At 33.7% G+C, this 15,181-nt stretch overlaps 9 protein-coding genes across 9 annotated transcripts, besides 1 other annotated feature; 5 read left to right on the plus strand and 4 right to left on the minus strand.

Moving 5' to 3' along the window:
• Nucleotides 1-127: 127 nt before the first annotated feature.
• On the plus strand, nt 128-604 carry BEWA_005180 (signal peptide-containing protein; the record flags this gene model as incomplete). The annotated part of the gene is made up of 3 exons (XM_004830719.1): nt 128-379; nt 427-491; nt 529-604. 3 exons carry the CDS (start codon nt 128-130, stop codon nt 602-604), a joined length of 393 nt encoding a protein of 130 aa, XP_004830776.1.
• Nucleotides 605-628: 24 nt separating this feature from the next.
• On the plus strand, nt 629-2,547 carry BEWA_005190 (Sec1 family domain-containing protein; the record flags this gene model as incomplete). The annotated part of the gene is made up of 3 exons (XM_004830720.1): nt 629-2,164; nt 2,198-2,443; nt 2,476-2,547. 3 exons carry the CDS (start codon nt 629-631, stop codon nt 2,545-2,547), a joined length of 1,854 nt encoding a protein of 617 aa, XP_004830777.1.
• Nucleotides 2,548-2,748: 201 nt separating this feature from the next.
• Nucleotides 2,749-4,014, minus strand: BEWA_005200 (elongation factor ts, putative; the record flags this gene model as incomplete). Its single annotated transcript, XM_004830721.1, has 3 exons — nt 2,749-2,904; nt 2,939-3,609; nt 3,645-4,014. 3 exons carry the CDS (start codon nt 4,012-4,014, stop codon nt 2,749-2,751), a joined length of 1,197 nt encoding a protein of 398 aa, XP_004830778.1.
• Nucleotides 4,015-4,247: 233 nt separating this feature from the next.
• BEWA_005210 (hypothetical protein) lies at nt 4,248-5,141 on the plus strand. The gene is made up of 4 exons (XM_004830722.1): nt 4,248-4,324; nt 4,417-4,621; nt 4,661-4,930; nt 4,967-5,141. The coding sequence occupies exons 1-4, from the start codon at nt 4,285-4,287 to the stop codon at nt 5,115-5,117; spliced, it is 666 nt and encodes a 221-aa protein (XP_004830779.1). The 5' UTR covers nt 4,248-4,284; the 3' UTR covers nt 5,118-5,141.
• On the minus strand, nt 5,142-6,632 carry BEWA_005220 (hypothetical protein; the record flags this gene model as incomplete). The annotated part of the gene is made up of 1 exon (XM_004830723.1): nt 5,142-6,632. The coding sequence occupies one exon, from the start codon at nt 6,630-6,632 to the stop codon at nt 5,142-5,144; it is 1,491 nt and encodes a 496-aa protein (XP_004830780.1).
• A 562-nt stretch (nt 6,633-7,194) lies between these two features.
• BEWA_005230 (AMMECR1 domain-containing protein) lies at nt 7,195-8,334 on the plus strand (the record flags this gene model as incomplete). Its single annotated transcript, XM_004830724.1, has 8 exons — nt 7,195-7,553; nt 7,592-7,689; nt 7,726-7,787; nt 7,822-7,928; nt 7,964-8,037; nt 8,072-8,144; nt 8,179-8,235; nt 8,269-8,334. Exons 1-8 carry the CDS (start codon nt 7,467-7,469, stop codon nt 8,332-8,334), a joined length of 624 nt encoding a protein of 207 aa, XP_004830781.1. The 5' UTR covers nt 7,195-7,466.
• A 51-nt stretch (nt 8,335-8,385) lies between these two features.
• BEWA_005240 (hypothetical protein) lies at nt 8,386-11,244 on the minus strand (the record flags this gene model as incomplete). Its single annotated transcript, XM_004830725.1, has 1 exon — nt 8,386-11,244. One exon carries the CDS (start codon nt 11,242-11,244, stop codon nt 8,386-8,388), a length of 2,859 nt encoding a protein of 952 aa, XP_004830782.1.
• Nucleotides 11,245-12,019: 775 nt separating this feature from the next.
• BEWA_005250 (hypothetical protein) lies at nt 12,020-13,077 on the plus strand. Its single transcript, XM_004830726.1, has 4 exons — nt 12,020-12,808; nt 12,843-12,917; nt 12,953-12,992; nt 13,025-13,077. The coding sequence occupies exons 1-4, from the start codon at nt 12,038-12,040 to the stop codon at nt 13,036-13,038; spliced, it is 900 nt and encodes a 299-aa protein (XP_004830783.1). The 5' UTR covers nt 12,020-12,037; the 3' UTR covers nt 13,039-13,077.
• Nucleotides 13,002-13,023: a sequence feature (AT_rich).
• On the minus strand, nt 13,043-15,146 carry BEWA_005260 (hypothetical protein; the record flags this gene model as incomplete). Its single annotated transcript, XM_004830727.1, has 2 exons — nt 13,043-14,974; nt 15,021-15,146. 2 exons carry the CDS (start codon nt 15,144-15,146, stop codon nt 13,043-13,045), a joined length of 2,058 nt encoding a protein of 685 aa, XP_004830784.1.
• Between the last annotated feature and the right edge of the window lie 35 nt (nt 15,147-15,181).

The raw sequence follows: 15,181 nt of genomic DNA on the forward strand, positions 1-15,181 counted from the left end.
ATTTAAATTGAGCATTGTAATTATGGTAGGTAGTGTGAGGATCCACGCGGCGTCTGTCTACACATAACTTTATGCAACACCATTCATCACATTAGCATGTATACTGGCGTATTTGACCGTATTAGACATGTTCATAAGAAACTTTTCGTTACTACTAGTATTTACATGGTGTACATTGCTTACTACCTCTAATTTGTCAACTTACGCTTATGTATTGGAAAATTTTGAACTGGAGAATAAGATAACTTCACACATATTAAAATTTGGTAACAAAGATAGTGAATCAACGAAGTTAGGTTCAACAGTCCATATAAAAATCAAATCCTTTTCACCAATTCTTAATTCTGACCTTGTGGGTGAATCTACCCAAACGTTCGAGGTATGTTCATTGTAACTTTATTTTTTCATATTACAATATCATTTTAGATCGGAAAGCATTCCGTTACTCCACTAAACAATGCCCTAGTGAATATGAGAGTAGGTGAAACACGGTTAGTTTGTGGTTTATATCTTACACATTATTGTTAGACGCATCGGGATCCCATTGGCTAATATTGGTAAAATTTACTATGAAATTTCTCTTTTGGACATATTAATTCACTGATTTACGTTTGACACATTTGATAAAATGGACGTAGATTTACAAGAGTTACAACGCAAATCCGTTATGGAAATGCTTCAACTTCCTACCTCTGATACTGACTATAATGATGTAAAGACATGGAAGATGTTGATTTATGATGAAGAATCTAGGCAAATTTTATCACCGATTATAAAAATAGGTGAACTTCGTCATCAGGGTGTGACGTTGAATATGTCCATAAATGATAAAAGAGGAGCTGTTCCTACCGTAGATGCTGTTTATTTGATCACTCCGTCCGAAAAAAATATTGACATGATCATCAATGATGCCAGGGAAAAAAAATATGGTAGGATACACATAAACTTTACCACATTTACATCTGATACATACCTAAGTGATCTTGCCAAAAAATTTGTGGAAAAAAATGCTTTCAATGCGGTTGCATCAGTGACAGATCGATATTTGCATTTTGTCGCAATCTCTCCACTAATATTTTCGCTAAATATGCCTTCAAGTTTCCAGACATTTTATGGCAATGTGACTGAAGAAATGGCAGCTGAATCTTTGGATATATTAGTTGATCGTTTATTGTCTATTATTGTAACTACTGCTACACTTCCCATAATTAGGTCCCCTAGAATCACATCTCCAGCTTCAACTGTTGCTGAGAAGCTCAACAAAAAGTTATTTGATTTAATTTCTACCAGGAATCAGCTAGATATCTCCCTTTCTAGCTCACACAACAGACCTTTACTCATAATTTTGGATAGGAATATTGATATTTTCCCGATGATTCAACACAGCTGGAACTATCAGCCATTGTTACACGACCTGTATGGAATCGATTATAACAAAGTTACAATCACTACGGAAAAATCACAGAAAAAGAACTCCTTTGATTTGGAAAATAATGATAAAATTTACCAATCCATATCGGCTATGCCTCTGTCGGAAGTTGCAACATATATTTCTACTTCGCTAGAAACATACAATTCCCAAATATCTCAAATAAACAAGGGTGAAAGTTCGAATGCGGGGAATTTAGTCAATGCTATTAATGCCATTCCTCAACTAACAGAGCAGAAGAGACTTTTGGACATGCATACTAACATAGCCACGGCACTTGTAGATAATGTTAAAGAAAGGGATATCGACAGATTTTATGAATTCGAATACGATTTAGATATAATGTACGATAAAAATTGCATACAAAATTTTGATGAACTCATTAAAAATAAAAATGCCACACCTATGGATAAATACAGATCTCTTTTGGCCATGGCACTTCACAAACCAACAATAAGTGACGAAAAACTCGATGAATACGAGAAAAGTTTGAAGGCAGATGGCGGCATAAATATGGAAGCCTTGAAAGGGTTACGTAATATTATGAAAATGAGAGAATTTAGTACAAACATTTTAAAACATATACAAACAGTGGTTACGTCGGATAGTTCATCTAAAACAGTAAGGACGGAACATAACGCTAACAATACTCCAAAGAAGGAAGTATCGCAAAGTCATAAAAAGTTGGCTAATTATAGTAGCAAAATCTTGGACACTGGACTGAATATATTCAAGGTACATTCTTGCGTTCATAGATACTATTTTTAGGGTGTAAGAAATTTACTTCCGAGGAAGAAGAATTTGCATATTGTGAACCTAGTCGAGAAGTTGATTAATAATATGGAAGATATATCGGATGATTTCGTATCCTATGATCCGAAGGTTTCTGAAAATGTAATTTACAAGCAAAACAAGAGGGTAACATCCAGAAGATGCATTGTTTTCGTAGTGGGAGGGGCATCGTACAATGAGGCCATAGCAATGACCGAACTAGCAGCAAAAATCAAACAAACGGTATGTATTTAAACTTTTATAAATGGTTTTAGATTATTTACGGGTCAACATTTTTTGACCGACCAGAGGACTTTGTTCATCAGTTGGGCTCCTCAAATTTTTAAAAACTAACATTAACGTTATAAAATTCACACCCTTTTGGTTCTTTGTAGGTTATCAAATCATCTGACATTGAGAACTGCAGAAAAGATTTAATTTCCACGATATATTTGCTCTGCTGTGAAAATTTTGATAAAACATTTCCCACCGTATCTTTTCCATTTCCAAATGTCCAAACCTATTTAACAATAACGTGTATGAATAATTTATACCTGTTCTGTAAGTATGACTTCCCCAAACTGCTTCTTAACTCTACCAGCGACGATTTTATCTACAATCTCCTGTGGCTTATCACCCTTTATCGTTTCTCTAACTTCCTTTATAAACTGTTCCACGGCCTCTTTATCATATTCTTCAAGAGTCTGGAAAGAATTGTTTTAAAGCTATAGAACTTACCAAAGCCTTTGGCTTTTCAGCCATGACGTGCATAGATAGCTGCTTGCATAATTTTTTAACCTTGTTATACTCTTCGTCTTCGGATGAATCAACGTTTGATAATATTTCATCTGTAGAATATACACATGCCCTACTGGAAACACAACAATTGTTTTCAGATGAGACGGTATCATTTACTATGCGATTATAGAATTCATCTCCTATTTTGTTAGTACCAGAGTTATCCTTAGCACTTATTACCAGGACAGATGAAGAAGTACCTACTAGTGACAGTGCTCCCTCGGATTCAGTTGGCCCATGAATATAGGAAAACAATAATTCGTTACCTTTAGGTCTTATAAATCCTATTCTTGATATTACCAGATCCTCCTTAAGAACGCCTTTAGTAAACATTCCAGATTCTTTAAGAGTGTTGTTACAACGTAAACATCTCTTGTTCATTACAGAAGAGATGAAATCCTCGAAACATTTTGGTTCATTAGATGAGAGTAGATTCTCCAATTTTGTCTCGTGTATAGCATTAACAAGTGATTTTGCTAAACTAGCGAATGTTTTACTTTTTGCGACAAAATCTGTTTCACATCTTATATCAATGACAGTCGCTAGTTTATCCGTTGTTTTTATTGCTATCCTACCATCGAGTAAATCTACAATTGGACTTGATGCAGATTCTGAAAAATATTGTTTTAGAGTGTATGTAACGAACCTTTTCTAGATTCATCGGTCTTGAGCTCAGATAACAACAATTCTGCAGCAATACGAACATCTCCTTTAGCATTCTTCAGAGCCATATAACAATCTTGAGTTCCTCTACCTGTGGAAGTTCGTAAAAACCGAATCTTCCTAATGGTTTCATCGGAACCGGCTTCCGATTCATCGACTTTGACATCCTGACTAAAAATAGGCGCAAGTGAATTGTTTTTTGCGATATATTTGTAGTATTTTTCATAATTGCATCTATAATTTCCGAGAAATGCGATGGAATTTGGGCTAGGATTGCAAATATATGCTTTTATTCCGTGATATGTGTGATTTAGGAGATATACAAGTAAATAAATAATACAAGTATATTCCATTACCTTATAAAATCCTAAAAATAGTTTCCATAGCGGATATATTGCAATTTAAAAACAAGAATCACTAATAAGTGAGTATGATAGTAATGATTAGTCTACCTAGAAGATTACCATGGACCTTAAATGAAAATTTTTATGAATTCAACGGGGAGAAACAATGTGCCTATGCGATAAATTCTACACATTTGTGATGCTCTACCTTACCCAGCAAAGGTTTTGCGTTTTCCTTCAAGGGTTATTTTCAATGTAATTTATATCGCAGCTTTTAAAATGATTCCTTTAATTTATTTTATTTCTACGTTGAGCATCGGTATGTTGGAATCTCAAGATATTTCATAAATGTCTAATTTACGATTGCAAGAACAATTATATGTTTACATTGTTATATTATTTCAAATATAGCCACTTATATCGGAAGGAATGTGCATTGCCTGAAAAAGTTTCAAGATGCAGACAGAGGAGATGATCGATTGAACGTTGATTTACCTACATTATCGGAATCACACATCAAAGATCTTTCAACTAATGATATTAGCAATCTATTCAAAGAAATTCCACATGTAGATCATGTAGTTTTATTTTATATAACCTTGAATAGTAACTGCAGGTAAGATTAAATGTTTGCCTAAATGCCATATTATCACAGGAATTTTATGAATATTTACAATACATTAGCTCAGCAATGCGGATCTGAAAACAAAGCTATTAATTTTGTCAAATTTAATTGTCAGGGTGCAACCAAAAAATTTGAGCTCTGCCATGAATATAACATAAAGACTGTACCAACGGTTGCCTACATTTCAAGCCATATCATCCAAAGGAATTACATGCCTGTTAAATCACTACTTAGACGGGTATTGAAATATCTCCTTTTCACAAGCCGATCTGATGACATAAGTCTGCCGAATGCAACATGGTTCGTGTTTCTCACTCACATTCATCCACTCTATAGCTACAAGGGAGACTTGTTCGTCTATGAAGAACTCAGAGATTGGGTCTCAATAATGTATAATCTTTCATACATAAATCGCAAAATGAGGAGCATGACAAGTTTAAGACAAATAATATTTTATCTTTGGAGTAAAGTGACGCAATTTTTTTAAGATAATACATAAAGTCATTATTAATCACTTATACAATATTCCTAGATTTATCATACTTATAAAAGATAGAGAAGCCAAAACAATGGCGACTCCCCTATATGTTTGAAACAGCGTGATCATTTCGCAAATCCAGTTGCAGATAGTAACCGTTTCGAATGAAATATGACGTGTAGTAGGTGTATATTCTTTTATTTCACAAAAGAATCTTGAATTATATATAGGGAATTGAACCATTATCGTATGAAAAATCTGAGCAATCCAAGACACAAAATTAACGAAACCAAGAACAGGGACGAGAAACCGTTGTTGTTTTATTAGCAAAAGTAATCCAACAACTGCATCTACAAAACTAACAACCACAACATATAATCCCGAATAAATAAACGACTTTATTGTTTGCAGTGTTTGCTTGTGTATATTCCTGGTGAATATAAAATATGATAAGTGCATATTTGCATCAAAATCCGTTTCACTTAATTTAAATAAACTCAAAACTTTATCATCTATACCTGTAGGTGAACTTAATCGTGTTACCGTTTTTGACACGCGATAGTTTATCATATCACTATAGTTATTAATGGGACTTAAATTGTATTTATACCGTAGTTGTTTATAAAGTGTTTTTATACCATCTTTGGATACGTTGTTAATCACATTTTCTGAGTTGTCCAATATATTAGGGTTTTGTGCTATATTAATATACTTCTTTAGATTGAATGTTATAATTATAAATCCAAGAATAATTATGGAGCCAAAAAACTTTAAACCATGGATTATAGCAAATGTTCTAAAAGTTGGTAATACTCCCAAGATCAATAAAAATGTGTCTGGGACAAGGGATAGAGAGGTTAGAATTATGGAGAGAATAAGCCTTTTCCCTAACTTACAACTTCCTGTTGCCAATAATTCGCTTCTAGTAAGTGTACCGTTCTTTTTCCAAAAAAGAAACGGATATAACATTTCCGTACGACAAATGTTTTCACTATAGAATATAACAAAGATATACTGCAGTATTATGGCTACCGATGCTCCAAAGTATAATATACTTCGAAATTTTATGTTTGATTTTGATAGATGAGATCTTCCCAACCTGGATTTGTACCACTGGATAATATCCGAAATTGACTGTATTGTCATTAATATAAATACGATTATTGAAGGACAAAGCAAGAAATCTAATACCTTGCCATGGAAATAATGCAATAGCCGAATCATAAACAAATTAAAATATTTATTCATTCCATACAATTCTGATTTAGTATCGTCTCTTTCTATTGTAGGTACCCATGTTACATCAACATTGGATTCTGTAACTGTTGCGAGATCCAAATCATATTTGCCACCAGACTCAAGTCGCGATAAAGTTCTAAAGATACTCCATACGTACAGAGCCACAGATAGTTGACTTATGGACAATATAATACGACAAAGTAATAAAATAAGGGGATAATTAACAAACTTCTTACAATTAGCCAACCTTTCCCTTGTTGGATGGGAAGAGTCTGCAGGCTCCATCTTTGTTTCCTAGAAAATAGTGGGTCCAATTTCAATCATTAGCCAAACAAATAGCGTCTGAAATCACTGAGAGACCATACGGATGGAATGATGGTGTACATATAGAGCGTTCATAATTATTAAAAACTTAGTATTAAAGCCCATACTTCATCATAAACCCGAACTTAAAGTAAAACAATAGCCAATAGTCACGTAGTATAAGTTTATCCTTTAATAAGGGAAACTTTTAATATCAATTCTCATATATACACCACTTCCTTTGCATTTGGTTTACTTATGCATCTAAATTTCATGTGTATCACTCAATAAACTCGGATCGAGTGAGAATTGCCAATTAAGAGTAGAGGACTTGTCAAATTGACATTGCACAAACCAGACCTTTGCTTTAATATATCTGTATTTGTAGATATACAACAAACACAACTCAATATTATAAATGTATCATATATTTAAAGAAAAATTATTGTGTACATCGGTGTGTTTTGTGAATTGATCAGTGGAACCACACTTAATCCCCTGAGACAACGGGTAAAACGAAATTTACACGCACCAATTACTTTTTACACTTTATATATCGTTTCCCTGTATATATGCTGTCTATAGATTTTATTATGTATACACTATAGTCCGGGTTGATACTGTTGTACTGTATCAAGCTTCTCTCTTACTATGTCATATAATCGCCCTTATTTTCGTAAATTTATGTATAGTATATTATAACCTTTTGGATTGTTATACGTCCTATCTGCCTAATTAAAGTAGTATACAAACTTGGACGATCATTCGCCAGTTACTATTGCTATGTCGTATTTAAATAAAAGCTAATATTTCATAATGGTTTCTGCTATTGATGAACTTATCAACGATGTTGACAGCTCTATCTGCGCAGTTTGCTTTGATGTCTTGGAAGAAGCCTTAAACGTTCGATGTTTGCCAAATATCTTTATTTTATCATACAGAATGCCAATCCAAACTCTCGCGATAGCCTAAACAAGTTAATTTCTAATGACATAACTTGTCCTCTTTTTGTAACCTGGATGACTAAGTCCAATGATGGGTTTGATAAGTTTCAATATCCCTAACGATTTTATAGGTTGGATGAAGATTTGAGAGGTTGCATAGGTACGCTAGAGCCTGTAAAGATAGAACACCTAAGTATTTTGATTTCTCGTTTCTACATTTAGCACAGGACGTTATGCATACATGAGTGCATTTAACGATGATAGATTCGCTCCAATCAGTTCACATGAGTTGGAATCCCTTATATGCAAGGTTTCTATCTTGCACTCATATGAGGTAATTTAGTCCACCGTAATTCACTTTTTTAAAAGGATTGTAATGGCTGTGAAGATTGGACGATAGGCACTCACGGTATCATAGTAAACTTTGTTTATAATAAGAAACGGTATCTTACTTTGCCAGACAAGAATTGGAAATAGGTATTCGGCCACTTATCTACCGGAAGTTGCACTAGAACATAACATGAGCAAAAGCACTGCAATAAACCAACTTGTTTGTTGTTACCTATTACATAAAAACCGCATAGATAAGGAAAAGTGGTTACCGTTTTTCTATTACGGATGATTTGTTGGCGTCATTAAAAGTATGTTTGCTTACAGCACAATACCCTATCCAGGTAACACGTTATCAATCCAAAAAGATTCAGATGGATTATTCCGAATATAAAAACCTAGAAAACTAGCCATACCTTCTAACGTTTTACATAAATGAACTATAATACAACTTGATAAATTCAAGATTTGTTTCTGTTATTCTTACTTTTTTTTGCCTTTTCCGAGTTCACAAATGCAGACTTGTAAGCTGCAGAAGAAGTAAGTAGGTCTAACATACTTGAGCGATTATTTTTTCTCGGTTTTAAAAATATTGAACTCGAAAGCGACAGCTCAAAATCATCCAACTGATCTATACCTAAAATTATGTGTTGGGTTCTGTTATTTAAATCTGGATTTTCAAAATTTGTTAAAATGTGTTCTTCCTTTTTAAAGCCTTCAGTTGATCCAATTCTTTTCCTCTTTGTCTTTTTCAAACTCTTTGGGTCATCAATTTGAAAGTTGTGTTTTACATCATAGCCCCAAAAATCATAATCCGCTTCGATTTCCGATATTGTATTTGTTGCTAAAGCTCTTTTATCCTGATCCAAGCGTGCCTTAATTACTCTTGGAATCGATGTGAATCCAATGGAATCATCAACTTGTTTGTTAACATTTTTCAGTTCATCACCAACGATTTCACGATCATCCTTTATAGCATCTACGACCTTATTGACCAGAGATTGCGTTGGAACATGATACGATTCAGTCGGTTGAGTGCTGTTTGTGGAATATACATCATTACCCTGATCACAAACAGGTGATTCCACTATTTCCTTCTTTATCTTTATATCCACCTCACACTTGACCGAGTCCCTAGGCAAGTCACTACTTTCGTTCACTAACTTGTGCCTATACTTATCACGAATATAGTAACTGGAATGGTGCAAAAGGTAAGGGTCGAAAGGGAAAAATGCATTTATAGGGCTGTAATAGAGCCAATTTATATCTTCGTATTCCAATGATGAAATAGCTAACTTCTTAAAATTCATCAAGCAATCATGCAGTTTTGTAAGATTTGGGAAGTTTTTGGTAGCATTTATCGCCTCTGTTATGATAGATTCTTTACAATACATTAACGGAGAGAGTGAAGAATCTAAATAAGCGATTAAGCCCTTCTCAGAATTTTGTACGAAAGATAAACAAGATGGCGAAACAGCCAGAATATCTGCATGGTAACAATAAATGTAGAGTATATTCTGGAAGATTGAGTAAAATAAGCTCAGCTTTGAAGATGATTTAACACCGTAATCTCCATACTTATTTTTGCGCCTAGAAGATAAATCGCCAACTGAGCTTCCTGCTATCGAATCACTTTTCACAGAACTAGAGGAATCATAAGATTTTAGCAATAAATGATCAAAGAGAGAAAGTAGTGCAAAAAAATAATTAACTGTACCGCAAACAAATTTAGGGTTTACATACTTTGATCTGCATATCAATGATGAAATATATGATGCGGCTGTTCTTCTCTTCACAACATGCTGATTGTTATCGAATACTATTGTAAACAAACGCTCCAAAAATGTTTTAAACCATTGTGCGTTGAATGAAAATATAAAAAAATAAAGAAATTGTACATACTTGCAATTGTAAGTTGGCAAAATTATATCTTCAAATGTATCAATAAGTTCAATAACTATGATATCAGAAACTGAATATTTAACAGAACTGGAACTAGAACTACTTGTACAGGATCTTATATCCGCACCATTTTCAAAAATTTCATTTTTAACATGTTTTACATCAGAATCAGCCTTGATGATACTAGACTTATAAATTGCTCCTCTAATTGAACTAGAACTGTTTGTATTAACCTCAGATTTTACGAATTCATTTTTAATATTGCAGGATCTTGGTGTAGAGAGATTTCTATCGGTAAGGTCATCAAAATCGCTTTCACTACTACAGCTGTCATCGCAGTTGCTGGAAGATTCCATACTCCTAGATGTTAATGATGCAGGTTTGTCTATATTCGCTTTTAATATTACTTGTAGTTCCTCAAACATTATGCCCATAAGAACATCCAATTTTTGAGACATGTCATCAGTATCTTCTTCGGTCCGTAGTTTTTCATACATATCTTTGAACCAATTTGGATTCCTAAGTTTTTCATTAATTTCCTGAAAATTACCATCACCTTTATTGAGTTTGTTATAGTACTCTTTTAATTTCTGGGATATCACACTTTCAGTTTTTTCAACGTCGACAGAATTTGGATTAGCTAGTTTAATCTGAGCGTCTATTATAGTAAGCTTATTAATAATTAACCGATAAAATATTGGACGCGCTGGTTCTATATGTCTAGCTATATACAATATCGCTTTTGTAAAAGATACATGATGTTCAATGGAAATATTATGATGAGGGAAGTATGTTTCAAGCAAATCTGTGATTATACTCAATATTACGGGGGATAGCTTATAGATTTCAATTATAATGTTACAAATGTGTTCCCTAAATATTTCACCTCTAGTTTTCACATTATCAGAGCATCTTGCGTAGCTAAAAAATTCGCAAAATCCATCTTTATTACGGTAGAAGAAGCACCTCAATCCGTTAAATTTAGGATTCCTATGAGTGGATGGAAAAATAGACACCACATTTTTATGCAGTTCAATTCCACGGGGATGATATTTCAACAGTTCCAATAAAAGATCATAATTTTCTCCTTGTAAATTTATATCATCCTGGCTTTCAGTCAAAATGTCTCTAATGTGTTTTTTCAATAAAAAAATACTTTCAAATGTTCTTGAACAAATATCCACTTTCAAATATTCGCGGTTATCTGTACGAAATTGGCTTATAAAACGTTTCAGAAGATAATTTATGGCATTTCCATCTATGGTTACCAAATCTAAAACTATGTTTTTACACTTTTCTATTTCTTCGGGGGTAACACATTTCCAGACAAACTGATTTATAAGTAAATCAGCAAAACAGGAAAGATTGTCTTCACATATCGGAAGATCTGATGTGAGACTTTGGAGTTTCCTGTACATTTATCAGGATTCCTATATATGTGCAACGTACCTTATTACTTGATCATTGTTAGTAGTAGAGTCATTTTCAGACCGATTAGTGCGGAATTTGGCTGATATACTGTCTCTTTTTAATAGAAACTGACCGAATAAGCCGCTCATTTGGTAAAATTAATTTAAATTGTATAATAGAATATTTCTAGACAAGAAATAGAGTTGATTCGTAATAATAAATGGAAGATGATAGATATTTGTGTTCATTTTCATCCTATATATGTGATTAAATAGAATTCGTCAGAAATTTCAGTAAAAGTTCCAGAAAATAGGAATATCACCCCTAATCCCCTGGGTACGTCAAACCCAAGATGCAGGGAGCCAGCTATACGTAAGACTCATATTACTCGCCAATTAATCATATTTTAGGAAATTTATTCAAATATTCTGGGCCTTTGTGTTTTATGAGGGTAGAATCACTCATGATCTCCGTTTACTAGGCAAGCTCTGTGTCCAGTACTCGCAACATACATATACATCTAAACTGTTCTACATTAATAATTAGTTCTTACGAACTTTATGTGAGCTATAAATTTGGGACATGAAAGACCTTTTGACTTGCTAATGTTCAGTTCGGATTCTTCAGATCGCAGGTTGTCTAACGAATAAAGTTCCAGTTAATTTTACTTCTTATTTCTACTGTTTAATATTTGAGTATAATATATGCATTTTCCCACGAGTCTATTCAACAGATAACTTTTACGGTCCACGTCTGCGTTGGTCCACACATAGCTATCCCTTAGTAGATACAATATACTTGATGGTTATACTATCTCCACTTATTAGCGAGGAGTTAAAAATCTCTTGTTCTCATGTTGTTTCAATTATTGATGATTACAGTAGAGATTCTTTGCTAAAGTTACAAGAGAAGAGAACATTTCCTACTAGTTCTCGCGCTTTAAATTCTTCACTTGGAGGTGGATTAAGGACTCAGGAAATTGTAGAACTAGTTGGATTTGACCACTTGAGTATAGGGGAGCTGTTAACACACATCACTATAGATCATCTGTATAATAATCAGAATTTTGAGGCATTAATTATCTCAACAAATGGTTCTCCAAATGAATACGAACTTTATCAAATATGCCGCGGTTTCTTAGAAAAAAAGGAAACGGATAAGCATATAGATGATTCCATCTTCAATGTCTTACGGAGAATCTACATAATTAATTGCTTGTCAGATATACACTTGTCGAAAGTATTAGATGATCTCTTAGAAGGAAGGTTTTCCGGTGGAAAATCTTTGGATTTGTTCAAGTCAAAGGACCGACAAGATTTAACCTTATTACAAATACAAGGCTTAAGTTCACTATTTGATAATATGGACGCGAAATCTACAAAGTGCAGTAGTGCTTTGTTGGCGATAAAACTAAGAAATTTGTGTACTAATTCGAATTGTTCCATTTTGATTTCAAACTTTCAGACAGCACTTTTATCATCTAACTCAGCTTCTTATGATCCATATATCGAATCAGACAACCCAGCATTTTCAAAACTTTCTCAAAAATGGCATTCATCTATTGATACAAAGGTAAGAAGTTTATTATGCTTAATTCTCTGTTTAGATATACGTGTTACCGTTGAAAAAGAAAGAGCAACATACAAGGATCATGATAAAGGTAATAAAATCTAAAAGAGAGGTACTTTCCCTATATACTACCCATGATTATTTCAGAGATCCGGTAGAATTTGTCATATATCCTTCTCAAAGCAAGGTAAACAACAATTATAATAATATAATAAATAGGCATACAAGATTAACAAGTTAAACATTAACAAACGATAGAAACATAACAGCGTCATGTGTTTTACTATTATTTTCTATGGACCACTCATTATACATTGGTAAATAAAAGAAATCCTTTTCATTAACTATATTATAAGATTCCAATCCTTTGATCTTTATATTTTCACCAGAAAATAGGTAGCCGAAGATCAGATTCGAATTGACGTTTCCAAAATTCACAGAATTTCCGCCTGGTATTACTATTATTGATGTGCGGAATTGGGCCATTATCATAAGTTTGAATATGTTCCCGTCATGAATTTGAGCTTCTACATCATCCGGTTTGTATATTGATTTATATGAAATTAGCTGCCCGTCGTACTCCGTCGTTGAGTCAGCATCCAAGACATTTATTGAGTCTGTTGTTCTGATTGGAGCCTCTTTCGCCTTATTTGGCTTTAAATTATTCATATTTCTCATCTCTTCTTGAAGTAAATGAGTTTTATCAGTGCGATATTTACCATTCTTGGAATGGTCATCTGGTGCATTCTTTAAGATATCTAGGGCCTCATCAACGGACAAATCGGGCTTGTGTACCTTTCTTAGTTTCTTGGACCGTTTCCTAATATTGCCTAACACAGTATCTTCGACCCTTCTGTTTGAGGAGACACCTCGTTTCAAATTTTGCCTTAGCTTTTCACTATAGTCGGTAATTGGTAGAGCTTTGCCCATCTGATTTTTGTTTGTATACTCTGGAGTACGACTTTCTTCCACAATTTGCATTTTCATGTTCCCATTTCCCTCACTAATAACAAGAGAAACTTCCGGGATTGATTCATAGAGAGGTCTATCGGATTCCTTAGTTTTATAAATACAAACAGTATTTTTGGAACCATTGGAAGCGTCCCAATGACAAACTGGTGGCAATCTTGTCCTTTTTGGATAGCGGGTGTTATGCTGCATGTTGCTATATTCCTTAAAATCTTTCCAATTTATATCAAATTTAGAGTGTGATTCGTGCGTTAAGTACCAGGTATTCAAAAGATCAGCACTGCTAACATTTTTCTTAATCTTTGAAATTTTCTTTCCCATGTTTGCTATGGATGGAGGTATCCGTACAGGATCATAGTCACCATCACTTTCAAAGTCATTTATATCATGATAATCATCATGTTTAAACTCATTTTCTCTTGTTCTATCGGAATTTGATATATTTTTATACAAAATATCGTTAGAGTTCGCAATAGATTGAAAACTATCATTTGTATTTAATTTTGAAGATTGCGATTTTGACTTTTTAAAATGCTTAGATATTTCGTAGGCACCAGTCCCACCACTAGTAAGTTTGAATGTGTTTCTGAACGGTGTTTGCGATAGTTTACCACCACTTATAGAGTGTAGGTTGAGTTTTGAGGTTTCTATGGCATTATGTATCGGTTTTTCACTTGAATCTGGTGAAGTTGTATGATTACGGGTAGCTTTATTTTCAGCTTTACTTTCTCTAGTTGATTTTTTTCTATCGCTAATTCCAAGTTTTTCTGACTCTCTTGGTTTTAAAGATGTATGAACTATATCTTCTAAATTGTCATCTTCAAAATCATCGGAGAATGGTCCAGGATCAAAGATATTGTCGTATGATTGATCTGAAAGCTTAAGCTCTCTTATATTTTCATTAGATTCCAACGTTCCTAATAAGCTTTCAGGCGAATCTATACCAGAAAAATCATTTTCATCCACCACGGAATGGTGTGTATTTGTCGTTTGCTTGTCCAAAGCAACGTTGTTGAATAAATCGTCATCAGAAGATGATACACCATCATCAAATATATCGTTTACAACATTTTCATTAGTATTCAATATAGCATCCGTTTCTGAAAGATAAGAAAGCGGTTGTGGGATCAAAAATGATTTGTCATAAGATGAATAATTACATCTTGATACTACATATAACTTTAGTACATCACTATTTTCCTACAATTTTGTTTGAATTATGTATGTATACATCTAAGAACCTTACCTGTACAAGAGGATCCGATTGTATCTGTCTAATTGTCGAAGTAGGCTCAATACAATATCTTCTCACCGTGCTTTGCCCAGTCCAGGTAGGATCTCGGAACGTAGCTGCATTACCTGAATTATACATTCCAAATATTTGCGCCATGTAACTTAGGGTAACTA

Source organism: Theileria equi, chromosome 3 (genome assembly GCF_000342415.1).
Source record: "Theileria equi strain WA chromosome 3, complete sequence".
Classification (NCBI taxonomy): domain Eukaryota; phylum Apicomplexa; class Aconoidasida; order Piroplasmida; family Theileriidae; genus Theileria; species Theileria equi.